At 33.2% G+C, this 27,781-nt stretch overlaps 1 protein-coding gene across 2 annotated transcripts; it reads right to left on the bottom strand.

Annotated features, from left to right (window-relative positions):
* On the bottom strand, positions 1-27,781 carry TMEM64 (transmembrane protein 64). 2 transcript variants are annotated; one of them, XM_074269886.1, is made up of 3 exons: positions 26,736-27,547; positions 11,558-11,713; positions 1-2,432 (listed from the first exon to the last, which is right to left on the bottom strand). In XM_074269886.1, the coding sequence occupies exons 1-3, from the start codon at positions 27,516-27,518 to the stop codon at positions 2,241-2,243; spliced, it is 1,131 nt and encodes a 376-aa protein (XP_074125987.1). In that variant the 5' UTR covers positions 27,519-27,547; the 3' UTR covers positions 1-2,240. The 2 variants fall into 2 exon arrangements, with proteins under 2 accessions (XP_074125987.1, XP_074125995.1); XM_074269894.1 differs by lacking the exon at positions 11,558-11,713 and having other exon boundaries at positions 26,736-27,781.

Here is a 27,781-nt window from a genome sequence, read left to right as displayed (position 1 = left end):
TTAAGGAATCTGAGTGAATTTATTATATAAAATTATGATTGGCAGGATACAGAAAAAATCTTTTTAAATGTACATTACTCTTTAATCTGTACACAAGTATTACAAGTACCAATCAAAATGCAAATGGAAGAACTCATTTCAAACTACCAAAAACTTGAAGTTACTCAAGTTACAAAAATGTAAATAAATGCACTTCAAAATACATACTTTGTGAATTTTTAAACAATTTTCAATGTAAACAATTGTTAATGTGATCATACCTTTATTTACTCAAAGAAATCAACAACAACAACAACAATAAAAAAAAAAAACACATGGTTAAAATCTTTTACCAGATCAAACTAGGGAATAATTTATGGCATAATGTCACTCACACCGGTTGAATAAACTCGCTTTTTACTAAATGATTTTGTATCAAATCATAAAAGAGCTTTCTCTTCTAATAGTAATTCAAGAAAATAGAAAATAAAAATCAGAAGCCAGTTTTGTATTCTGTATGCTTCTGGAGCATTTGCACTGATTGTCTTTTAATTTCACTATTAGCTCTATCCAGTTTTGTTTACACATTCATAAGATCCAAAATGGGAGAGCTATATAACATATTAACCATTAAGTAAAACTGAAATTGGAAAATGGAAAAATACCAAAATTATTAAATGCATCCCCAGAATTAGGCTAGAACCTTTGCCTCTAAAATATTCTTTTAGAATGTATGTTTGTTAAATCAGTGACAAAATTTTGGCCCTAAAGGCCAAAGGAAAGGAGGCACTGTCATAAGACTGTTGACTCATCACAGCCAATAATATAAACCATAATTTTAAGTTAACACAAAAATATACAATCACTTTGTAAAAAGCAAATTATAAATTCAAAATCAAGCTAAAATATAAGTCAATAAACAGGTAAGAATGTATATCTACTGTATAAAAACATGTCTAAAAACAATATATAGTATCTACACTTGTAAGTGCTATACACAGAATATACTAAATTCAGGCTACATAATGAAGAACCAAGACCCCATGTTTATTCCAATTTCACATTTCTGAATTCCTGAGTGTCATACCAAAATAAAACAAAAACAAATAAACAAACAAACAAAAAAATTTTGTTCTTTAAAGAGGAAAGCATCCCCAAATTTGGACATGTAACTTAGTAATATAATTATTTTTTTAAAGCTGAAATCTGGGGAAAATATACTATAAAGTTTATTTAAAGCTTATTTTTACATGAAAAAAGGCATTGCTTTTATTTTTTAAAGGCCACCTGTGTTATATGTATAGTATTAGTAATTCCAGCGTTTTTAAGGGGAGAAATTTCTCCTTTTTTTGAAAGCCTAATTAAATATATTTTATAAACTAAAAAGAAAAAAGGTATCTTAAAAAATTTTTTTTAAAGTTTAATTGCAATGCAACAGCCCTTTTATGAAAGAACTTGTGAGGATAATATGTCACTGTAACACAATTAGATCATGAGTTTCAATTCCCACATTTTTGAAGTCATATACTCCATCAATTATTCTATAGCTTCCCTTTTGCTTTGCATATTACACAATGTAAATAAAAAAGATATCTTAAGAGCACTTCAGTCCCACAATGTAGGATATAAGCTTGTGTGAATATGCATAAATGGCCCTGCAATGATTTGATGATATACAAAAATACATTCAACCAAAAGTCAATGTCTGTTTTTTAAAATAAAAAGGGAAGGGGAAGCCAAATGGTCCCATAATATATAAAATACTGTTTATCAGTTCCAGAAATATTTCCAAAGCAAAGGACATTCAAGAACATTGTACACTAAATTGCATACTTTTATGGTTCTTTATCAATAAGAAAGATACATACAGTTATTCACAGATTTATAAATAAAAAAAAAATCCTATGAAGAAAAATAATGGGCTATTTCTCCATTTAAAAGGTACACAGAAATAAAATAATTTTAAAAACAAAATAAAAAGTCACTAAAGTGCGTACCTATAGGCCCAAACAGGCATAATAAATGGTAAAAAGGTGCAGTCAAAATTACATCTAGATTTAAACTCTACTCTTTAATGGTCTTTCAACTAAAAACTAAAAAATCCATTGTGCAATTTAAGAACTGGTCAGCTGGTTGTGCCATTAATAATACAACTTTAATTTTAATTTCTAACCTGACTTTGTCCACTACTAAAGTAATTTCTAGGCATTTAGCAACACATCAGGTTCTTAACAATTATATACATTTTTTTTTTGCTGAGTTCATACAATATTGATTCCACCTCCAGAAAATGCTAGAGTCCTCTTGTTGAAGAATGAAGAGCCACTGGTGTTTGGTTTATTGCCTTTAACAATGGAGGTTTTCAGTTCCATTTCACATGCTACAATTGCTGCATTCAATTCCACTTGAGCTCGATGTACTACATAAAACATGAGGCCTATACTTATAACAATCTGTGAATAAAAGAGAAACATTAAGAATTGAAAATAATGCTTATATGGAGAATACTCAAAATGTTTAAGTACTTAAATTCAAAGAAGAAATAAAATTCTTTCAACAAATGGTTTAGGTGGGTTTTTTAAAATACTATTACAGAAGAATATTGAAGAGGGAAAAGAACTATTACTTAGTAGTTGGCACAGTAGAATAGACACAGTAGTGTGCTGGCCCTGGAATTAGGAGGCCCTTTCAAATCCAGCCTCAGGAACTTATTAGCTGTATGACCCTCAATAAGTTACTTTACCTGTTTGCCTCAATTTCTCAACTGTAAAAATGGGAAGAATAATAGCACCTACCTACAAGAGTTGTTATGAGGATAAAATGAGAAAACATAACAATTTACAAGGAAATAAGTATAATTTATCATGTTGTTATAGCTGTGGATATATACTCTCATATTTCCTTAGCTGCTTTCCTTGAGAGTACTAACACAATTCACAAATTATTATTTTTAAACTGTAAATAAGACAAACATAAAGGTCCCTTTTGCCTATCCAAATTATACATGTTTTATGTGTCAATAAGCATGTATTAATACCTACAATGTACCAAGCTCTGGGCAAAATGCTGGGGAAACAAAGAAAGAAAAAAAAAAATTTTTTTAAATCCATGGAGTTCAGAGTCCAAAAGGAAGAGAACTTGCAAACAACTTTAAACAAATATCTACATTGAAAAAATTGGAGATAATCACAAGAGAAGGCACTAGCACACAAGGAGTGGTTAAGGGCTTCTTGTAGAAGTTGAGATTTTAGCTAGGGCTTGAGGGAATCCAGAGAAGCAAGGAGACATGCCGGAGACAGCAATAGAAAAGTCAGGAAGAGAGGAAAGTTTGAGGGAAAAGTCAGGACTTCAAGTTTGCACATGCTACATCCTGCAGATTTTGACATGAGATGCCAATTTTCGGTTGGAGTTATGAGACTAGACATCAGGAAAGAGACTGAGAGACTGAAAGAAGGTATCAAGAAAGAGCAATATACCTAAAAATGATCTGTGGGAAAATGATAATTCAATCAGTGGGAGCTGACAAGATCACCAAACAAAACAGTACTAAAAAAAAAAAGAGTCATGACTCAGTTTTAGGGCACATCCCCTGCTACTGAAATAGTGTCCTCCAATTTAAATTGTTTTGCTATGCTAACAAACCAATTTTCCTATAAGGAATGGTGTATTTCTATAAGTGAGGAGACTTTTTTTAAACTATATTTTGCTATTACAATTAGTGAATTACATATGATTAGATTAAATTATACATCTAAGATGTATAATGAATCACAGAAAATGGAGGAGGTTTAAGTTTTCAAAGAAGGATTAAAACTGTAAAATCAATAAAGTAGCCAAATTTTATGTTTTTGTGAGCACACCAGAAAAAAAATAATTACTGAACACCATGAAAATCATTATGAAATCAAGTCAAACTAATTTCATTTCCCTTTTTTTTGAAAACCTTTTTAGATTATTGAACTAGATAAACACCACTGTCACAAAATCTTCATTTAAACCTGGATTATAGTAATAAATTTAGAACTGGAAGGATCTAATAGTCATTTAATATCTTAAATTTTACATATGAGAAAGAGGAGCTTCAGACAAGTTCAGTGATTTACACAAAGTCATACAAGTTGTAAGCAAGAATACAGATTTTCTAACTCTAAAGTCTGTGATCTTTCTAGTATTTGTCAGGATACCCTTTTAAGAAAAAAGGCAAATGTGAGCCATCTGTTAACTTAGATCAATCAAATTAGAGTGTCTCTAATAGTGGGCTACCAGGTTCTGTTTATTCTAAACTGCATTTTTATCAACTATCAGGATGAAATAAAGGAATACTTATCAAAGCTAAGAATAACATGTTGATAGCTAGCCTGAAACAATAGATCAAAATGAGAAGTATAACTTTTTACAGAATAAATTAGAACTTTATTTAAGCAAAACAAACAAACAAAAAATTGTAAAAGGTAATACGGGTATTTTAATAGGTGTAACAAACGTGGAAAAGATGTAGAGCTTTTAGTCAACTACAGACTCATGCAGAGTCACAAGAGTACAAGATATTTAACAAAAGAATGAATATTTAAATAGTACTGACAGAAGCAGTCATCAGATCAAGAAAGGTTTATTTGTGCCAGTCAAATAAAACCTGGAATATTATGTATAAGTCAAAAGTTCCATAAAGACGAATGGAGTTCATCCAGAAGAAGATAAGATAGATAATAAGGGTCTAAAAGTCACATTATTAAGCAGACAAATTTAAGGAATTAGGGATATTTAACCTAAAGAAAAGAAAAAACAGACCTGAAGGGGAAGGGCAAGTTAATGGCTCTTTAAAAACATCTGAAGAGCTATGATAGAAGAATTATGCTTATTCTAATTTTAGAAGATAAAACTAGTACTAATGGGTAGACATTATAGGGATGAAGATGTCTCCTCAAAAAACTTCCTAAAGATTTCCAAATCTAGAATTAGCTACCTTATAAAGTTATAAATTCTTATCTCTGGACATATTTCAAGCAGGCATTAAATAAGTTTTTGTTGATAAATACTGTAAGAAATCTTTATTTTCTATATTAAGTAAAAAAGATAGGACAAGATGACTACATTTTCAAAGAAGATTTCATTAGTCTTCCACAATGAAGTGAGAAATAGCTCATTTACAGAAATCCCTACCTGCAAATGGACTAGATACCATACAGCTAAACAAAATGAAACGTTCAATCAACTCTAAATTGAGCCATAAAATTACAATAAACAAAACAAGGAATAGGAGGCCATAAATAAAAAAAATACAATGAATTAGAATTAGAAAGGAAAAGCAGTCTCCAAACTTTAGTCATTTGGTAGTTGAATTTTCTCATTAAAACAATTTCATTGCTTTTAAGTCTCCATTTTCTACTAAAGATTAATATTTGTTCACATATGCATAATGGAAAAAAGAAAGCACTTCCTACATAATAATTCTGTGATGTAGGTAGCATAAATACTATTTTCTCATTTTAGAGTCAAAGAGACTGAGGGTCAAGGATTACCTCTACTTCCAATTGGGATAGAAGCTAACATAAATCTAGGTCTTCTAATTCTAAATCCGGTGCTTCTTCTATTTGTTGTGTAATGTAATTTAAATATAATAATAATGGTATTATTTCAATTATAACACTGTTTCAAAGGGAAAATATATTTAGAGTTTTAACTCAAAGAATACATCTGACCTTGGAGAAAGCACTAGCATAGCAACACGGTATTAGTTACTTGTTAGTTCTCTTCATCTAAGGAAGAAACATTTCTCTAGGTCAATTACTGTCCTAGTGTTCTGCATTAGGGAACAATAAGTAAACTGCCCAGGTAAAGAGGTGCTAAATGGCTCTTATTGGACAACTGAATCAGATTCAAAGTTTTTGCAAAGGAGTGTGGTTAAAAATGAACATAATTAATTAAAAGGGCTGTTTATCCCACTAATCTGAAATCAGTCTATAATTCTAATGGTTTTAGATGGTCCTAATGAGCTGAATTTTTTTTTCTGAACTTGGATACAGACAATATAAAATATAATTTCAACAATGCAAAATACAATATTGTAGAGGGCCGAAGATAGTAAGGGAACTCTGGGTAAGATATAAGACCCTTCAGCCCAGAGGGAACCTGCTGACAATGTCTGATTTGGCTCCCCACCTCCCTTTGGTGCTCTCATCCTTTCTGAGAAGTCAAAGAGGGCATGACCACTTGTATTCTATTTGAAGCAAGGGATACTTACTGTAAAGAGAGGCATTTTCATATCAATAGCAGGGTGCTTATAGTTAGCACTTGCTCAGTGTGATGTGGTGATGTAATGGTTCTCTAGATGGCACATGCTTAGAGTGCTATAATTACCAAGGTATTTAAGGGCTAAGAGAACTTGAAATAAACAATTTCTATCTTTGACTATCCTTATGGGTCTGCTGCCTTCTTCACTCCTCCACAAAGGCCAAGACCCCGGGCTGATCCCAAGAGCTAGTCTGCACAGTATGTTTTGGCACCCCAACTTGAGGGCTCTAGAAAGCACACTACATTTTAGTGCCCAACATGAGGCTCTAGAAATGAGGTCCTACACTCAATAGCTCGACTGACTCAATCATCAAGTTCAGTGGAGAAGTCTCCATGACCCGAAAATAGGGTAAGAATAAAAACAGACAAGTAGGAAGATTTGATAAGGACTAAATTAAGTCACTTTAATTTTTCAGCCCAAAATGGGGCAAATACTAAGAAAAGAGCCTCCCCCACCCCAAGGAAATATGAAGCATGTAGAATTAGGTTAAGAGAAAAGCAAGTGGAGCAGCTAAATGGCGCAGTGGATAGAGCACAAGCCCTGAATTCAAATCTGATCTCAGACACTTAACACTTCCTAGCTGTGTGACCTTGGGCAAGTCACTTAACCCCAGCCTCAGGGAAAAAAAAAGAGAGAAAAGCAAGGTTTGTTGGTAACTCAGAAGCAGATCACTGGGCTCTTAAATAATTAGAATGCACACTACACAATATGATAATGTGTTTACAGATTACAATATTTTAAGTTCCTGGAACATAAAGAATCTTATAAATGTTTATTGATTGACTAGAATGCTATATTTCATTAAAGGTTAATTTTTGTGTATTTAGTTTTTTTTCTCTGAAGAATTAATAGTCAATTTTGTTGGGCATGTTAACTCTCTAGAGCCAAATACACTAGAGAAAGAAATCAAGTGGGCCTTTCAAATCACTGCTAAACAATAAGCCCAGTGGAGGTAAGAGAATTCTAGTTGAGCTATTTAGAATCCTGAAAGATGATCCTGTGAAAGTCGTATACTTTGAAAATTCAACAGGGGACAATGATCTTAAAAAAAGATCAGTTTACATCCCAATCCTAAAAAGAGCAATGTCATGAAAGATTCAAATTACAAAAAAATTGTGCTTATTTCACATACCAAGTTTATACTTAAGTTTCTGCAAGCTAGACTTCAGCAATATGCAAACAAAGGACTACCAGAAATATATATTGATTTTCAAAGAGGCAGAAGAACTAGAGACCAAACTGACAACCTTTGCTGGATTATGGAGAAAGCACTGGGAGTTCCAGAAAAGCATCTACTTCTGCTTCAGTGACTAAATTAATGCTTTTGACTGTGTAGATCACAATAATGTGACAAGTCCTCAAACACAAGGTTGTACCAGATCATCTTACTTGTCTCCAGAAAAACCTGGACGTTAGTCAAGAAGCAACAGTTAGAACCAAATATGGAACAATAAATTGATTTAAGATCAGAAAAGGAATATGACAAGGCCATAGTCACCTTATTTAACATATATGGAGAGCACATTATGAAAAATACCAATTTGGACAAATTAAAAGCCAAAATTGAGGATGAAAGAGGCGAATGTAAAAGTTGGCTTGAAAGTTAACATCAAAACGACAATAAAAACCCTAATATCTTGGGAATCGGTCTTATTGATATCTGGCATATAGAGGGAGAAGAAATAGAAACATATTCAGATCATTGGGACTCAAAGATCATTGGGACAATGACTGCAGCCATGAAATTAAAAGATACATGTTCCTTGGAGGAAGAGTTTAAGGCAAATCTGGACAGCATATTAAAAAGCAGAGACAACACCTTGCCAACAAAGGTCCATAAAGATCCAAAGCAATGGTTTTTCCAGGAGCAATGTTTGGCTGTGACAATTGGACTACCTGAAGACTGCAGAATCAACACTTTTGAACTGTAGTGCTGGAAAACACTTTTGAGAGTCCCTTGGACAGCCAGGAGGTTGAATCAGTCAATATTTAAAGAAATTCATTCAGACTATTCATTGAAAGATCAAATATTAAAGCTTATTGGCTAAATAATAAGAATTCAGGACTCACTGGGAAAGATCCTGATGTTGGGAAAGACTGAAAGCCAAATAAGAAGGTAACAGCAGAGGATGAGATGGAGAAGCAATGAACATAAGATTTCAGGAGATAATGGAGGACAAAGTCATCTGGAATGCTATGGTCCATGGGGTCAAGAAGGATCAGATATGATTGAAAAAACAATGTTAATTATACAACAGTATCTTTTGCCTTTTGAAGTATAATATTCCTATTCTCTGTTCCATTATAGCAGTCACTAAATCTTATGTGATCCTGATACTCCTCAGTAATGAGTTTTCTCGTTTTCTTTCCTCAAATTTCTCTCCATTCTAGTCTATCCTATACCCAGCTGACAAATTAATTTTCCTAAAGTACAGATCTGACCATGTAACCAGACAATTTAATAAACTCCAAGGGCTTCTTATCACCTTCCAAATCAAATACATAATTTTCTTCTTGGTATTTGAAATCCTTCACAAACTGCTCCATTCCCTGCCTCCACTCAAGTCTTCTTATACTTTAACATGCAGTGACACTGACATTTCTGTTCTTTGCACAAGACATTCTATCTCCAGACTTAAGGAATTTTTACTGGATGTCACTCATACCTGGAATAGTTTCCCTCCTCATCTCTAACTCCTGGCTTCTTTCAAGTCCCAAATAAAATACCATCTTCTGTGAGAAGACTTTTCTGATGCCCCTTAATTCTAGTGTCTTTCTTCTACTGATAATCTCCACTTTATCCCATATATATCTTCCTTCATATGATTTGTTTTTGTGTTTTCTCCCCCACTGAGAGCTCCTTGAGAGCAAAAACTGCCTTTTACCTTTCTTTGCATCTCCATTGCTTAACAGTGACTAACACATATTTGGCACTTAAATGTTTGTTGACTGATTTGACGCTTGGATTTGACTTCTCTTTTCTACTACAAAAGGATGCAAGAGTCTTACTATTTTGAAGAATAATATTAGTAAGAATGCCTAAAATATTTAATTATTTGTATAGCAGAATTTTTATGAAGCCTTATTTTCTGCTTTATATGTTATCTAGTAAATTTTAAGATTCCCTTTATCTCTAAGAATTATGCAAATAATAGGTCTAACAAACTAATTTCAGACACTTATTATAGTAAGGAGAAGTAAAGTTTACTCTTCAAACCACACACCTGTGGTCTGTAATTTGCTACAGTCCTTTCAAGGCAGCAAAGAATAAAAACTGAAAACTTGTTTCAATTATACATCTTAATGAGATAAAAAAGGCAAACAGCAATTATACCTCAGAGGCATTTTGAATGTTTACAATGACTAGTGATGAACTATGGCAGAAGACTGAGAGAATATTAAATACCAGAGGAAGAAAAAAAAATTTTTAGAATCAACATGTTTTACTTAGTTTGATGAATAAATATTCTTTAGGTTTCTCTTTGAATATTTGGACTAAGTTTGAACTTCCATTTCCATTGGAACTTCCAAGTGTTTTGCTTTTTTTCCTGCCTTGGTATCCACCTTGGATGACTTCTATGGAAATTATAACATTTTAATTACCTCCTCATCTAAAGTCTGCCAGTTTTCATTTAAAGAAGAAAAAAATAGCTAGAGAAATCAGCCTCTGTTATTTTAGGGAACCAAAACTCTTTACAAATAATGAACATCAATCCTTTCAAGTTGTTATAGCTCCACTGAATAAGCCTGAATAGAAATGCAATAAATTCTAATTTACAAATACAAGAATTGTCAGTCAATAAATAATGAAAAATTCTGACCAGAGAATAAATTATAGATGGTTTAGTAATCTTTTTAAGGTTGAATAATACATAATTCTAAACATAATTGATTTTTTTCTTATGATTCAAAAGGTATTTCTAAATCTTGTGGGACCTCAAAGACATGATCAACTAATATTAAATTGTAGATATGTAGAAAATACAATTAATGAAGATTTGTTTTCCATGTAAGTAAATTCTAGTAGAATATATCAAATCACATAATGACAAACTCTAATCCTAAAGTCTCATTTTGCTTAAATGAAATGAAATTCTGCAGAAAATTATGATACTCAAATAATTATAACCAAGAGAAAAATTCCTGTTTCAATAAGAATTTCTTACAAAATTAACACATCATTTTGACTAAAGTTTTAATTAATATACAAATGTAAATATCCCAAGACCTTCTTTTATATCAGAAGCACACAGAAAATTAATAGCTCCACACTTAATTATCACATTTTCTAATATTAATGATACCCTGAGAATTTATAAAGCTTAGTACCAACTATACTATAAATTTTCCATTATTATATCTTCTGTTCAATTGATGTCTATGCCAAAGCCACTCAGTTTTTGCTTCTACAAATCTAAAAATGTCATTTAAAAGTTACTGCTACAGTTTTATTAGCTTATCCTATCAACTATTCAATTTGGATAAGCCTCAGGAAATAAAAGTATCATCATCAAATGACTTTCTGATGAACTCTTCCTGTGTGCAACTTAAAGATAGTTAAATTTACTTGTGCTGTTCATTGACAATGAATTGCAATAAAGTTAAATTAAAATATTGTTATTTTATTTATTTAATGATACAATCAAAGGCAGTGAATAGAGGAATGGATAACCTACCTTTAAGTCAACAAGTTATGGGTTCAAATTCTGCCTCTCTGTCACATATTAAAAGTGTGACCATAATCAAATCAGCCTCTCCAGTCAACTAAGACTAAAATGCAGATCAACTACAGATCTACATTGATGGAAATAATTTCCACACTTGGAGGAGTTTCTTTGCATTACCACTACCACGCTTCTTCCTCCATATTCTCAAAAAAAAAAATCAGTAGTATCACAATAATTTAGGGAATGAAAATTGTTCTAAAGATTCTAAAGATGGGAGTTGCATACCCATGGCAGAACTCCTATTCAAAATGGACTGTAATACATTACATATAATGAATATTGTGAAACTTCCCAAGACTTATAAGAAAATACAGATCTAAACAGAACTCCATCAACATCCAACACTTTGGTCTTTTGTTTTCCATTCTCAAGGAATTTGCTGAGTTATAGAAGCACATATAAAATGTATGCGTTCTATGAGGTTTAAATATGATTTTAATTAAAGTAGCATTACCCAAGCAAAAAGCAAAGGGGAAAATCTTTGTCAAATCATTTTTATCAAAGTGCCAAAATTTTTAAAAATCAACACTAAAAAGATCAATTATTCACCCCAACTTACCTGTAAACAAAAAACAAAATAGCCACTAAAACTCTGCTCTGCAATAACATCTTCCATTGTACGTAAGGTGGTACCCAAATAAGAATTTAGGAGCTGAGTAGGAAGCAGTCCAACTGAAGATGCCATCAAATAGTTGGGTAATGAAAGGTCTGTAATCTAAAATAGTAGATTAAAAAGGAGGAATGAATTACTTAATACCATTTTGATTCAATAAAAACTTTTCTATAAGACAAATTAAAATATCTTCATGTAAAAATATTTGGTTTCTTTAAAAAAAATGGTTGTATAAAATATGCTAAAACTTTACTATTCATTTAAACTCTAACCATCTTCACGTGTCCAGTAAAACTATTATAAACATCTAAGTTTAAATAATTAGAAAATTAGGTAGCATACGCTGGTGAGTAATTTCCTCTAACAATGTATATCAGCATCTTCACAATTTCTACTCTTGGATTTTAAATATAAAATTTACCTTTAAAGTAAGGGTTTAAATAAGTAAAATACCCAGAGTTATACAGCCTTTTTTTGTCAGAAGTAAAACTTGAACTCACCTCTTTTTCTTGATTTGAGAAACCAGCTTCCTATTCACTGGGTAACCCTGCCTCTCAATTAACAATTACATTTTAAAGTAAAACTGTGTACATTGCTACAAAAAAGCAATGTAATCCAAATAAAATAAAAGGAATATGAATGTTATTAGGCTGTATGACATTTTAATACTAAAACTAATAACATATCTTCAGATGAAAAGTTGATGTTTTAAAATTCTACAAGCAAATTTATAGCTAACAACTGAAGTGATTACAATATATGATTAGCATCTATCTATGAAACCAACAATATCCAATTAAATAATATTTACAATAGATTTCCAACACTTAAAAACAAACTCTCCAGTAAATATAAGAATGACAATCAAGGAACAACTGTTGAACCTTTAAATTTGATCATGACCAAAAGAATCTTTTTTTTTCCCTCATCCTCTACAGTTTGTATATCTTTCTCTTTTGAAAAACTTAATATGAAACATTTCTTAAAATATTATTTCTTTTGATCACTAAAAATGAATTGGCCTATTGTTTGGATTTCACCTAAGAATTGATCCTTACAGTTAAAATGTTTAAATAAATGACTGAAAATAACACCCTGTGTAATTTAATATGAAGTGTGTGCTCACATTCCTTCTCCTAAACATACAACCTATCAAATTTTTCTAAGGTGATTTAAACTGAGCTCTTTCCAAAAATACCACATCTCCAAAAAACTAAGCATCTGCTGTCTCAAGGCCAGATATACCAGGTTTCATCAAGTGGAAAAAAAAATAGACATATTGTGCCATGGAATGGATAAAAATACAAGAGTCTTCAATTTTGAGTAGGTACCTTTCACTGCAACTAATAGAAAATGTAAAATGATAAGGACCATTATCAAGCAACCTAGAAGAGAGATTAAAACACATTTTTAAAAAAGGAATGCAAAGCAGATCATAAGTATATAAAATATATTTTTAAAAGTGATATGTAAAGATGAAGATTGGGAAAATAATTTTAATTGATCTAAGAAGGTTTCATTGCAATCAGTTTGTATAAGTATTAATTTCACTAAACTTTGTAAAACCTAAATTAATTGATGCAGTAAAATAAACAGAAAAGATCATCATACTCAAAATAGCAACTATAAATCAAATCAATTGTGAAAGTCTGCTATTCTTATCAATTTGATGATCCAAGACAATTCCAAAGGACTTGAAAATGGTGAAAAGTATTATCCACCTTCAGAGAGAAATAATACATTCCAAGTGCAAATTGAAGCATAGCATTGGTTATATTCTTTATTTTTCTTTTTTTTATAACATGACTCATATGAAAATGTTTTGCATGATTTCACATGTATAATATATCATATTGCTTGCTTAACCAAAGAGAAAGGATAGAGAAAGAGAGAATCTGGAACATAATTTTTTTTAAAAAGTTAAATAATTGTGTAAAAAAGAAAGAAGAAAAATATCAAGTATGAAATTAAACACAAGACCTCATATATTGCAAACACAGCAAAATAGAGGGGACTATTTCCCGTTTTGGAAATTACTTTAAACTTTTTTTCATTAAGCTACTTATTGATCTGTCTTCTCTACCTCACTGCTAAATTTTGGAAAAGCTATCTATATTAAATTTTATCAGTAACTACTCTTTCTTCAACTGTAATCTGTTTTTCATCATCATGATGTAATCCATCATCCTACTGCCTATCAAAAGTTAAGGCCTTCTTCAATGACCAATTTTTTTTTTTTTATTTCTCATCCTTCTTAAATACTCTGAAATTTCTAACATGAGAGATCACTATTTTGCACTGCATATTCTCTCTTCCTTTGGTTTCAGAAACATATATTTCTCTAACTTCTTTCTTGCAAAATATTCATCTTCTGGGTTTTATAAATACAAGTGTATTTATAAATACAAGGGATAATTTGGCTACTACACTCTTTCACTTGGCATCCTCATTTTTTATACCACTAGTGTCCATCTCTTCTTATGTCTTCAACTAAAGTATCTCTCTATTTAGATAGTCTTTTGGTACCTCATAATTAATTTAACTAATTTCCCACATTCATAGCCTTGGATTATCTCTCGCTTCTCCAGATCTCTCACATGCCATATCTCAGGTCCAATCAACCCAATTTCTGGAACTGTCTCTTCTTTTCATATTTCAACCACGTATTCATTATCATCAATGGCATAGACTACAGTAACAATCACCTAAAGATTTTCAAACTTAAGTCATCCCCTCCAATTTTTTTCCACAAACTGTTTCTAGTATTTGTTTTCCAGGATTTATTATATAGAGATTGTCATGTCATGTCATTTCACTGCTCAAAAATCTTCAGCAACATCCTAATAATCAAAGGTTGCTATAATCTAACTCCTTCAGTTTTTTCCTGGTACTGATATCTGATACTATTCTATCTTTCCACTCATTATTTCTCTCTTCCATTCTTTCCCTGATTAAGTAATATTCAATTATTATTTCTTGAATATACTCCTTTGATTCTGTGACCTTGCTTACATTGTTTTCCTAAATCTCAAACCCTCTCTCCCTTTCCCCCTCTCTAACTTCATCTGTTGAATTCTTTTTAAAACCCAAATTAAATATTTAACCTGATTTAGAGGTTCTTAACCTACTATTCCTGAATTAATATACTACATTTACATAACTGGTTTCCTTTGTATTCATTCAAAAAGTATTTATTAAACATCTAGTATTTGCTAAGCACTATAATAAATGCTAGGGATAAAGAAAAAGTTTGCCTTTTTCTAACATGAAAGAGCTAAAAGAAAATAGTTACTGCTCTCAAGAAGTTCAAAGGAAGATATTACACAAAGAATTATGAACAATCAAATTCTGAAAATTACGATAAGCTGAAGGTAATCATGTGGCAGAAACTAGAATGAAGAGTAGAATCAGGAAAGGTTTTTGTTGAGGGCAGAATTTTAGATGGAATTTGAAAGAAGCTAGAGAATCTAGAAGAAGAGGAAGGAGAGAATTCCAGGAACCGGGGCCAACCAATGAAAATACAAGGATGGAAAGACGGGAGTATCAATCACATGTGAAAAATAGCCATTGAAGATAGTATCACTACTAAATTGCCAAATACAGGGAGCAGAGTATAGGAGTTGGGAAAAGCAGGAAGGAGATGTTATAACAGGTTTTGAATGCTAAATAGAGGAATAAAATCCTCTATTTGCTTCTAAAGATTAAAGGGAGCCGTTGGAATATACTGAATGAGGGAATAACACAATCAGACTTTTGCTTTTGAAGGTCAATTTGGCAACTAAATGTAGGATGGACAGGGAGACCAGCCAGAAAGCTTCTACAATCAAAAGGTAATGAGGACCTGCACCAGGATGACAGCAATGTCAGAGGAAAATAAGGTATAAAACATTATAAAAGGTAGAATTGAGAGAAATTGGCACTAGTTACACATGGGAGAGATGAGAGTGAAGACTAGACGATAACACCTTCTTGCTAGCCTGGGTGACTGGAAAGATAGGGTTACCCTTTACTGTAATGCAGAAGTTAGGAGATGACTTAATTCAGTTTTAAATACCAAGCAGTAGATGATGTGAAATTGGAGGTCAAGATAAAGGTCATAGCTGGATAAATAGATCCAAGAAGCACCCACGGAAATGATAATTGAAATTGTGGGAGCTAGGGGTAGCTAGGTGGCGCAGTGGATAGATCACCAGCCCTAAAGTCAGGAGGACCCGAGTTCAAATCTAGCCGCAGACACTTAACACTTCCTAGCTGTGTGATCCTGAGCAAGTTCCTTAACCCCAATTACCTCAGCAAAAAAAAAAAAAAAAAAAAAAAAAAGCAAAAATAAATAAATTTTAAAATTTTTTAAATGTGGGAACTGATTAAATCATCAAGTCAAACAGAAGGAAAAGTTATTTTATACATTAAAAAACCTTATTCTGAGAAGAGATATACTGCTATATATCAGAAAAACAAGTTTAAAAATATATAGAGATAAAATGAAGACTATTTTTCAATCTACTACCTGAAGAGGTAGTTGGCAGAATTGATTTTTATGATGCACAAAATGTTAAATTCATGGAACACCTACCTGGTCATGCTCTCTGTTCTTCAAGATCCTGAAATGTAATATGGCAAACTAAATTAGGTCATTTCTACTTTCCCTTCTAGTGCTAAATGCTATCATCAAAAAAAATTTTACAGGCAAAAATTATATATTATTCTGGAAAATATGGTTTAGAATCAAGAAAGTTATCATTCCATGAAGAACATTAACTTCTAAGAAGGGAATCACAAGGTGTTGGATATCAAGTATAGAATTACATCATTTAAAAACTAACTATCTTAAAAAGCTATAGATAAAGAAGTCATTTCTGAATCAGATGCTTGTATGCAATCAGATATTCAATTAATAAGAGAAATAAAATAATTTAAAATAAGTATACAGATATATACATCTGTAAATATACAGTTGTAAAATAAGTATACAGAAAAGATACTATATGACTGCAGATTATCTAACAGGAGCTATTTAAATACCATGACAACTCTTAAAAAATGAAAAGGATAAAAGTAAAGACACCATCATTACTTCAGAGAAGTTTAATTGATGCAAAAGGGTCAAAAGGAAACTAAAAGGGCATGGAAACCTTAGCCAGCAAACACTTTTTTGTAAAAAAATAAAATAAAATAAAATAAATCAGCCTTAAGGAGGAGGACAAAAAACTGAGCAATATCATCTCAAAACTGAGAGGCAATTATGAAGAAATAAGCCTGTATAATCTTGGCATGATAAGATCAAGCAAGATCATCTTGAAAACACAATTAAAGAAACTTCAAGTCATAAGAAAGTAGAGTTAATCTAGTTCAACCTATATCCAGACAGAATTCCACTCTACAATACTCCCAAACTGTAAATGAAATCAGAGAATAACAGTCACCCATGCTGACAACCAATAGGTCATCCACAACTCCTCATTCTCTTATCCCCACCCCTCTCCCTCTCCCCCCAGCATATCCAAACAATTACCACAACCTCTCAATTCTACCTTCACACATTCTATTATATATGCTTCCTTCTCTCCTGACATTGCTGCCACCCTACTACAGGCTCTCTTCAACCAATTCTGGATTTCTGTAAATAGCCTGACATAAGTCTTCCCGACTCCAATCACCTCCTGCTTTTCTTCCTCCTCCCCTCAGCTATCAAACTGATATTTCAGAAACACAAGTTCTAACAATGTCATCTAACAATGTCATACCCAATTCAATAAACTCTAGTAGTTTCATTTCACTTCTAGAATCAATTTTTAAATTCTGTTAGACATTCAAAGCCCTTTACAAAGCCTGCCTTTGATCTTCTTTACAGCTTTCTTAAACATTGCCTATCAGTCCACTATCCCAATGCAAAATGCCACAGAAATACATTTTATAGTGATTATCACTAATAAACAAAACACTAGACCTCTACCACCTCATTATCCAATACATGACGTTAAGAAAATGAAAATGGTACTGAGAAAGAAACAATGTTGAAGAACATATTGTTAAAGGTAATATAATTTTAAAATACCTAGAGATCAATTTTCAAGATCTCAAAGACTAAGATTTCTAGAGATAGCATCCTCAATAAGTAACTCAAGACAGAACTACAAGACTACTTTTTCATTTTAATAAAGTCTAAGAACATTCTAGAATAATCAAGAATATTTTTAGGTAAAAGGAAAAGAATGAACTCTTATAGACTACTAAAGCAGACTCAGTGAAAAGCATAAACACAATGGTACTCCACTGTATTATTCATTTTTAAATTAGAAAATAATACATCCTTTAAATCTCATCTCAGTATTATATTAAAATTATATCATCTTCTATGATGGATGGAAACAAATAAATAACCTTGTTCAATGATCTGAATATTAATTTGAATAAAATGTAAAATACAAAATGATATTTTCTCCAAGTGTTCATCAATCTGGGAAGATAGCCTAAGCAAAACTAAAATAAAAGATTCTGTCATTGATGCTGACAAAGTAATGTTCCAGAAAAAGACAATATATTATACTATCATAGAATCTCATAGTTCATAAGGACTACAGAGATGATTGAGCCCAATTTGTATTTAAATAAGACTTTGAGTGAAGAAATTTGTTGCATCTCCCAACGTATTTCTACTTTTGAATAATCTGATTTTTAACATGTTTCTATCTTGTTAAATATCATGATGAAATCTGACTCTCCATAATTTCTATTCATTATTTTGAGTGCTATCCTCTGGATGATCAAAGAAGTAAAAAGCCCTCTTCTGAAAGAGGCAATATTTGTCTTTAATTGAAGCCCTAGGAAACTACTGTTAAGTTCCTCAGTAAAACAACAAACTCAAAACAGAATGAATGAAAATGCTTAATCATAATAGTACATGAAGTTAGAATAAGTTGGTTGGGTTAGTCTATCAATATATTGATATTAAACAAGCAATCTTAGTGCTTAGACTGACTCGTATTTGAGAAGTTAAACCAAGCTTTCAATGATTTCAAAAACCACACACTACCACAAAAACTAACATTACCCAACAAGTTTACATAGAAATGAATCATGGAATATTGCAATTTTAGAAGAATAAAAACCACAAGTAATCCAAAAATCACAAATAGGTACAGTCTTGTAGGATGTTATCAATGAAAAATTCTCGTGAACAATTTTTTTAATACTTTTTGGAAGCACACATGGCTATGAAAGAAAGCTGCTCATAAACAAGGAAAGTCAGAGATAGACTTCATAAGTGACAATGATAATGTCACTTTTTAAAAAATCTAGTGATTTAGGTGGATTGGCAAAAGATATAGGGAAAAATTGCACAAGATATCAAAAGAGATGGAGCAGTTGGTATCTATACATGGTAGGTGTCCAACAAATGTTTATTGTATTAATGGAGCCAATCTTTATATGGTTAAACCACAGATCCATTTTATCATGAAAACATCCCTGAACCTAGGATTTTCTAGGGAAAACATCCCTGAATCTAGAATCTATTGGAACAAAAACACTTGAATTGCAGCACAGGTTATGTCTCTTATATACTGTACAATCCTCATTATTAGGGAATAAAATCTACTCTGCTGGAGTTGATACAATGATCAAAGTTTCTCAAATGAAGGTTGTAAAGGAAAGATAAAATGTAGATTACTGTTCACTGTCATAAGATAATATACACAGTAAGAATATATTAAATTCTTAATAAATGTTTTTCCATTCTATACACTCATCCACGTCACAAGGAACTGATTCACCGCATTACATGAGAGCAAGTAGAACCTAACAATAATAGTCAATAACTCCATAAAACAGTACTTAATTTTCAACAGGAGAAACATCCTGTTTCATCTCTGAATATGATATTTAGGCAGCTGGCAACAGAAAATTTTCAGCAGAGAAATCTCTATCTTTAGATCTCTCACTGTTCAATGAGTCACTGAAGTTACAGCCTACTATCTTTCAGGACACACAAAAAAGCAACAGAATGATTTATAAGCACCTCTAGTTTTTATTTGTACAATTATGAAAGTGAGTTTACTCATTTAAAGAAACTTAGTTCATTTTTACATAGAATACCTAAATACTTAGATAGCAAGACCCTTAAGTTCAAGTGTTTTGAAAAGTATAATGCAATGTACAACTATAAAGTGACATTATTAAAAGTTCATGAAGAAGTGGAGCCAAGATAGAAAAGAGAAGTTGTGTGTGCTCTCCCCAATTTCTCTCAAAAACAATGTTAAATCAAGCTTCTAAGAATTTTGGAATAAAAGAATCCACAAAAAGATGGAGTAAAATAACTTTCCAGCACATGACAACTTAAAAGGACTTCAGAAAAGATCTGTTTCACTTGGCAAAGAGGAAAGTGCAACTAGTGCAGGTGGTGCCCAGGCAAGCCAACTAGAGGCTCTTTGCCACAGTACTGATCAGGAACTGAAGACCCACAGGTCTGGCTCAACAAACAAGTGGAACAGCAGCCTGGTTGTGAAGCCTCCAGGTCCAGTGCAGCAAACAAACTGCCAGCCCTGAAACTCTGGGCACAATAGGCTTGGGGAGGGTGTGTCACCTAGCACAGTGGGCAAGCCTTCAGGCCCAGAGACACCAGTGACCAGGCCCCCCGGGCTCCTGCTACAAGAAACTTGGGATAGTTCCCTTCGGAGCTCAACTTTTAAAAACAAGCAAAAAACAATGAAAGCCCTGATCACAGAAAATTATTATGGCAACAGAGAAGATCAAAACATAATGAAGTCTCAATGGGAATGTGAATTGGTCTCAAGCCTAAAAGGTCGTCTTAGAAGAGTTTAAAATGAATTTTAAAAATCAGGTAAGAGAAAAGAAAGGAAAGAAGGAAAATTGGGGGAGGGTGGAATGAGAGCTATGGAAGAGAATTATGAAAAAAGAATAAATGGAAAATGAAACACAAAAATTTACAAGAAAAAAATTCCTTAAAAAATAGAGTTGGGAAAAAAAATCCACTGAAGAAAATAACTCACTTAGAAGAATTGGCAAAATGGAAAAAGTAGATAGAAAACTTTACCAAAGAAAATATATTCTTAAAAATTAGAATCAGGCAAATGGGAGCTAATGACTATGTGGCATTAAAAACTAATCAAACAAAATCAAAAGAATGAAAATAAAAAGAAATGTAAAATGTCTCATTGGAAAAATAACTGATTTGGAAAATAGTTTCAGGAGAGAGAATTTAAAAATCACCAAATTACTTGAAAGTCATGATTTAATAAAAGAAAGAAACAAAAAAGAAGAACCTAGACAGCATCTTTCAAAAAATTAGGGAAAACTGCCTTGATATCCTAGGACCAGAGGGTAAAATAGTCAAAGAAACCACTAATCACTTCTTGAAAGAGATCCCAAAATGAAAACTGCAAGGAATATATTAGTCAAATTCCAGTACTATCAAGTCAAAAAGAGAATACTAAAAGCAGCTAGGAAAAAAAATCAAATAGTAAGGAACCACTATCATTATTACAAAGGAATTAACAAGCTTCCATTTTAAAGTATCTGAAAGCTTAGAATTTGATATACTGGAAGGAGAAAACAAAAAAACTTGGATTACAACCAAGAATCAATTACCTAGCAAAACAGAGCACATTCTTTTAGGGGAAAGATGTACATTTAATGAAATGGAAGACCTTCAAGCTTTTCTTATTAAAAAAAAAAAAATCAGAGCTGAGCAGAAAATATGATCTTCAAATACAAGAATCAAGGGAAATATAAAAAGATAAATAGAAAAGGAAAAAAAACAAAAGAAACAAAAACAATAAAAAACACAAACATGACATTCAATAAAGTTAAACTGTTTACATACCTAAATGGGAAAGTGGTACTTGTCATTCTTAAAAATTATATGCCTAATTAGAGCAGTTAGGAGAAATGTACTTAGAGGGTATGGGTATAAGCTTTGATGTGATGATAAAATTAAGGAATGAAAAAAATTATACTGGAAGAAGAGGAAATGGAGAGGTAGAATGGAATAAATAATATCACATGAAGAAACATAAAGGTATTTTTTTCTCAAAACAGAGAAAGAAAATTGTCAACCAATTTCCCTAATGACTACTGATGCAGAAATATTAAATAAAGCATAAGGAAAGAAATTTCAGCAATTAATCACAAGGATCATATAGTATAAGGAGCTAGAATTTATACTAGGAATGCAGGGGTGATTCAATATAAGGAAAACTATCATCATAATTAACCATATCAATAACAAAACCAACAGAAGATGCTAAAAAAAAGCTTTTGACAAAATACAGCACCTATTCCTATTAAACACTAGAAAGTACACTTATGGAGTTTTCCTTAAAATGATAAGTATCATCTATCTAAAACCAAGAACAAGCATTACCTGTACTGGGAGAAAGTGAAAAGTTTTCCTAATAAGACCAGAGGTGAAACAGGATGCCCATTATCACCACTATTATTCAATATTGTACTAGAAATGTTGACTTTACCAATAAGAGAATAAAAAGAAATTGAAGGAATTAGACTAGGCAATGAGAAAATAACATTATCACTCTTCACATATGATATGATATATTTAGAGAATTCCAGCATATCAACTAAAATCTGCCTGGAATAATTAACAACTTTAGCAAAATTGCAGCTTAGAAAATATAAAACCTCTGGGAACTTACCTTCTAAGACAAATCCAGGAACTATATGAACACAATTACAAAACACTTTTTATGCAAATAAAGTCAGATCTAAACAATTGGAAAAAAGTTCCTTATGGGCAGGATGAGCTAATAAAAGAAAAATGACAATTCTACCCAATTTAATTTACTTACTTAGTCCCAAACCAAACTACAAAAAATTATTTTATAGAGCTAGAAAAAATAACAATTTATCTGGAAGAACAAAAGGTCATGAATATCAAGAAAATTGATGAAAAAATGGAAAAGAAATTGTACCAGATCTAAAGTTATGTTATGAAGAATACAACTCATTCTTCAATTGATAAATGATCAAAAATATGAACAGGAATTTTCAGCTGAAAAAATTAAAGCTATGTAGTTGATATGAAAAAAATTATCTAAATCATTACTGATTATGGAAATGCAAACTAAAACACGGAAGTAGCACCTCACACCTATGAGACTAGCTAATAAGACAGAAAAGGAAAATTAGTATTGAACATGTAAGAAAATTGCTAGTGGAATTATTATCCAACCATTCTGGAGAGAAATTTGGAACTATGCCCAAAAGGCAACCAAACTATACATATTTTTTGATTCAGCAATTCCACTAGGTCTATATCCTAAAGAAATCATAAAAAAAGGGAAAAGGACCTATTATATGGACAAAAAATTTTATAGCAGCTCTTTTTGTGGTGACAAAGTACTGGAAAATGGCTGAACAAGTTTTATTATACGAAAGTAATGGAATACTATTGTGCCTTAAGAAATGATGAGCAGGAAGATTTCAGAAAAACCTGGACCAACTTACATGTTGATGTTGAGTGAAGTGAGCAGATCATGATCAACTATGATTGCTTAGCAATACAATGATCCAAAATTATTCCAAAAGTCTTATTATGAAAAATGCTATCTACATTCAGAGAAAGAATCACAACATCTGAATGCAGATCAAATCATACTATTTTCATTTTTGTTTTTTGTTTTTATGGCTTTTCCCTTTTGTCCTGTTTTTTTCTTTCAACATGACTAATGTGGAAATGTTTACATGATTGTACACATATAACCTATATCAAATTGCTTGCTGTCTTGGGAACGGTTTAGAAGGGAGGGAGAAAAAATCTGAAATTCAAACTCTTATTAAAAATGAATGTTTAAAACTATCTTTAAATGTAATTAGAAAAAATAAAATATTATTTACAAAAAAAAGAAGCAACAAATTAACCTAAATTATGGTCTCAATTCAATTAAACTCAAATTTATTACTTTCAGCAAACCACATGAGTTCCATATAATTAAAATGCAAATTTATTGAGCAAAAATTGTATAAAGTAGCTTGAAAGTACTTGACATAATACATTTGACTTTATAAATTAACCTGAAGAAACTGGGTTTCTTTGGTTTAAAGAGAGCTAAGTAGCATAGCAGAAAAAGCACTGGAGTTTGAGCAAAGAAGACATGAGATCAAAGACAAAACTATATGATCTCTTGTCACATTATAACCTTTCTCATTCTCAATTTACTCATCTGCAAAAACTGGGGATAATAATTACACCTACCTCACAAGTGTTACAATGTAAGTAAATGCTTTGTAAACTTTGTAAGCTTTCTTGAAGAATGTAAAGACACATCACATGAAAAACAGTTGAGACTTGTTTTATGGTCCTAGAGAGCATAACTAGATCAATGGATGCAAAGAAGCAGGTTTAACTTATAGACACAAGATCAAATATTTACAGTCAAAAATACCCTCAGAAGTCATTTAGACCAACCCTCTCATTTCATACTAAGGAAAATGAGCTCCAGAGCAATCATGTGTTTTTGTTTTTGTTTTTTTTTTTTTTTTTTGAGAGTAGAGCTGGGAATCAAATAGTTCCTCAACTTCAAATCTAGTATTCTATCCATTACATAAGAAAAAAAAAAAAAAAAAAAAACTTCCTCAAAATAATAGGTAATCAAAGTGCTTCTATTAAAAATTTGGGAATGAATGTGCACCCACTCACCACTGATTCCTTTACTGTAAACATTGATAGACCTGTTAGGAGAGCACCACAGAATCAGAGAATTCAAAGTTCAAGTCCTGGCCTCCTACTCATTACTACTGTGTCCCTGGTTCACTTGGTCATTTAACTTCTCTGAATCCTGGTCTCCTCATCTGTAAGAAGAAAATAATATGTTTAACTACCTGCCTCATAGACCTGTAAAAGTGAGTGCTACATAAATTATATCCTTATATTCATTTCAGGTAGTCAAATCAGGTAAAGAGGAAAGTATTTAAAAACTTCAAATTTTCTATTTCAGAATACGATTCTTAGCTTGGATTTGATACATGATTCCAAAGTTCGACTTATATTTTTAATTCTTGTAGACTTTGATGTAAAGTAACAACTACTTTTGACATTTATTTAGAAAAAAAATCTTCCAAGTTCTCCAAATTGAGAGATGACAATATATATTGCTAGGACATTAAAATACATGACTGTAACATTAGGAATTGAAACTTCATACAACTATCTATACTCTTAAGATGTTGAAATATTTTAGTTTTTCTATACAGATGCATGAAAAATTAAGTATTCTCAGAATTTAGGCAATTTATGATTAAGAGAAATTATGATTAATTTTCAAAGGAACAATATATTTTAACAGATTTTGTTCCATAGCTCCTGCAGTCTTATTAAATATCTTATCAATATTTTTCTCTTATCAATATTAGTTATTTGTTGTATTAGTCAAAGAAATTAGTCAAAAGAAATAGATTAAATCAGGACTGACACTCTTCAGGGATTATGATAATCTCGTGAGAAATATATACATCATATAATACAAAGAATAATTGTTTATCTTTCATTTCAAAGAGGATCATGGCATCAGGAAAATGATGTCATGACTTGCAAATGAATTTAACTGAACTGAATTTAATTGAGGCAGGGCTGTGCAAAGTTACTAGTCTCACTCTTTCCTCCAGAGTTGCCTGGGTCTAGTGGCAAGATCTTTCCCAGGTCTCAGTTTGAAACAATGTGCATTTAGTGATTCAAGGTAGATAAGAAATGCAGCAAAGAATAGCCTCTTTTTCAGAAGGAGGTGGTGAGGAAGACCGAGGAAGAAGAAAAGACAATTATGAAGGAAACAAAGATCAGTCTGGAAGGGGAAGTTTTTCCAGTTTAAATAAGATTGGAAGAGAGGGAGAGGAACTACTTAAAACAAAAAGACTTGCTCATTTGTCAGGAATGTTTTAAGGGGGATGAATTTATGCCTCCCATATGGCTTAGTCTAGATAAATTCTGTTTCCCTCTATCTCTGGCATTATAAGATTTCAGTCTCCCCTTTCCCCAATCTCTTCCTAGCTATCCTGTTGCTGTTTCTGAGGATGCCTCTCGAAGCCCTTTTAAGTCTTTCCAATCTCCCCTGGGTTAAAAAATCCAGATGTCTTTCTGTACTAAATAAAAGTTAAAACAGAGTTAATGGGGAGAAGAAAGTATCATTTTGCTCCAGAGTATGGATGGCTAAATTTCATTTCTAAGTTATTACTGCACTTTATTCATGGTTTTAAACACTACTTGAAGTTTGAAGTAGACATGCTAATACTTAAGACTATTGAAACATAAACCACAAGAACAGAAAGTTGACATATTGGATGATTATGGTTTTAAAAGTACCATACAAAATAAACCATGCCTTTATTACAAAAAACTCATTTTGATTTTTTAATGGGAAGAATTATCATAGTGGAGGAAATATTTCAAATATAAACTTTAAGAAAACTATAAATCTTCCTAAAATATAACCATATGCAAATAAAGTTATAAACATATATCAAGGATTGGTAATCTTTCAGAAAGAGGGAAGAAAGTTTGATGATTCCTTACTTTTGAACAGAAATAGCCAACAAAGTATAAAAAAAAGCATTAGTATCCCTTTTCTTTCCATCCTTACTTATGCTTGTCTCCCCCTCAGAATGCAATCTCAAGAGCAAACACCAGAGGTTGGTGCAGTGCCTGGCACATAATAGGTACTTAAAAAGACTTGAAATCTTACAAATATCCTCATCTTACATGTAGTAAGGAAAGTACGGCTTCTAAGAGCTTAATGACTTATCCAAGGTCAGTTAGCTAGTTAGTGGCCAAAGAATATATTCTCAACTCCATGTCCCAGTCAATAAGCCTTTCTTAAGCACTTCCTGTCAGGTATTGTGCTAAGCAAAAACTGCATCACAATGACGCCTTCAGTCTCTCTCCCATTCCTAACTCCTTCATACAAGGTGTTCCAAAATCTTTTGTGCAGTTTTTAAACTTTATAATAGACTTTTGGCCGAACATGTACATTCACCTTCAAGGAGGAAAGTTATTTCGAATCTTCTTTGGGGGTACCAGTAAATACTCCAATGCCCGCTCCTTTGGCCAAGCACAGAATGAAGATGGGCCTGCCTCTATGAGGGAGTAGGGAGAACTTACCGAAAACACTGCGTTCTGAAGGCCAAAAGGTATGGGGGTCAGCCGGGCCAGAGCCACCACTTTTAGGCCACTGCCCCCTTCCACGACTCGGATGACAGCGCTCAACTTCTCACTGCCTTCTATCTTGGAGGCCACCCAGTGGGCCAGCAGCTTCTTGCAGACCACGTGCGCGATGAAGGTGCCGATGAGGACCCCCACCACCATGAGCCCCATGCCCAGCACGAAGCCATACAAGTATCCGGCTGCCACATTCAGCACGATGTAACCCCAGCCGCAGGGGAAAGAGACCACGATGAAGCCCACGACGAAGAGGAGCACGCCCAGCAGGCTGTCCAGGCTCTCCACCCACAGAAGAAGATGTTGCAGGTAGTGGCGGACCAGGGCCAGAGAAAAGAAACAGAGAGCGGCCAGGGCGCACACCAGCAGGAAGCTCTTGCACCAACAGGTGCCAAGGAAGCAGCAGTAGCGCCAGGTCCTCACCTCGGCGACGGCGGAGCCGCTGCTGCAGCTGTTGTTACTGTTTGCGAGATAAGAGCCGCCCGAGGCAGGAAGCTCCAAGTCCGACTGCAAACTGTTGCGCTCCTGATAGGGGCTGAGTTGCGTGCCCGCAGCCCCGGGGCTCTCGCCGCCGCCCCCCCGAGGGAGCCGCTCCACAGGGTCGCCGCCTCCTCCCGCCCTCGGCGAGCCCCAGCGGGTCAGCACCTCCTGCCGCCGGCTCTGCAAAGCCGCGTATTTGAGGAGCTTGGGGAGCAACTGGAGCATGCTCCCGGCAGAGCTCCACATGCCGCTGCCGGCGGCCGCCGCACACCCCGCCCCCCACCCCAATTTCACCCCCGAAAAATCCCGGCCTCTTAGCCTACTAGCCCCTCTGCTATTCCGGGGGCCGTGAGGCAGAAGCAGCCGCTACTGCGACTCATGGTCCCCTCCTTCCGCGCCCCCCTCCCCGATTTCCTCACCCTGCAGTCCCCTCCACTTAACAGAAATCGAACCAAAAAGCTAAGGGCTGGACCCACCGCCGCCACCGCGGCGTCAGACCAGCCCAGCAG

Source organism: Sminthopsis crassicaudata, chromosome 1 (assembly GCF_048593235.1).
Source record: "Sminthopsis crassicaudata isolate SCR6 chromosome 1, ASM4859323v1, whole genome shotgun sequence".
NCBI lineage: Eukaryota > Metazoa > Chordata > Mammalia > Dasyuromorphia > Dasyuridae > Sminthopsis > Sminthopsis crassicaudata.
This window is presented reverse-complemented; position numbering and strand designations above follow the sequence as displayed.

Bases quoted from the DNA above. Each gene is read 5' to 3' on its own strand.
- TMEM64 (XM_074269886.1), bottom strand. From the start codon at position 27,518: ATGTGGAGCTCTGCCGGGAGCATGCTCCAGTTGCTCCCCAAGCTCCTC. The intron at 11,714-26,735 runs GTAAGTTCTCCC...CTACTATTTTAG, and splicing joins TTCAGAACGCAGTGTTTTCG to ATTACAGACCTTTCATTACC. The intron at 2,433-11,557 runs GTAAGTTGGGGT...TTTTATTCACAG, and splicing joins ATTTTGTTTTTTGTTTACAG to ATTGTTATAAGTATAGGCCT.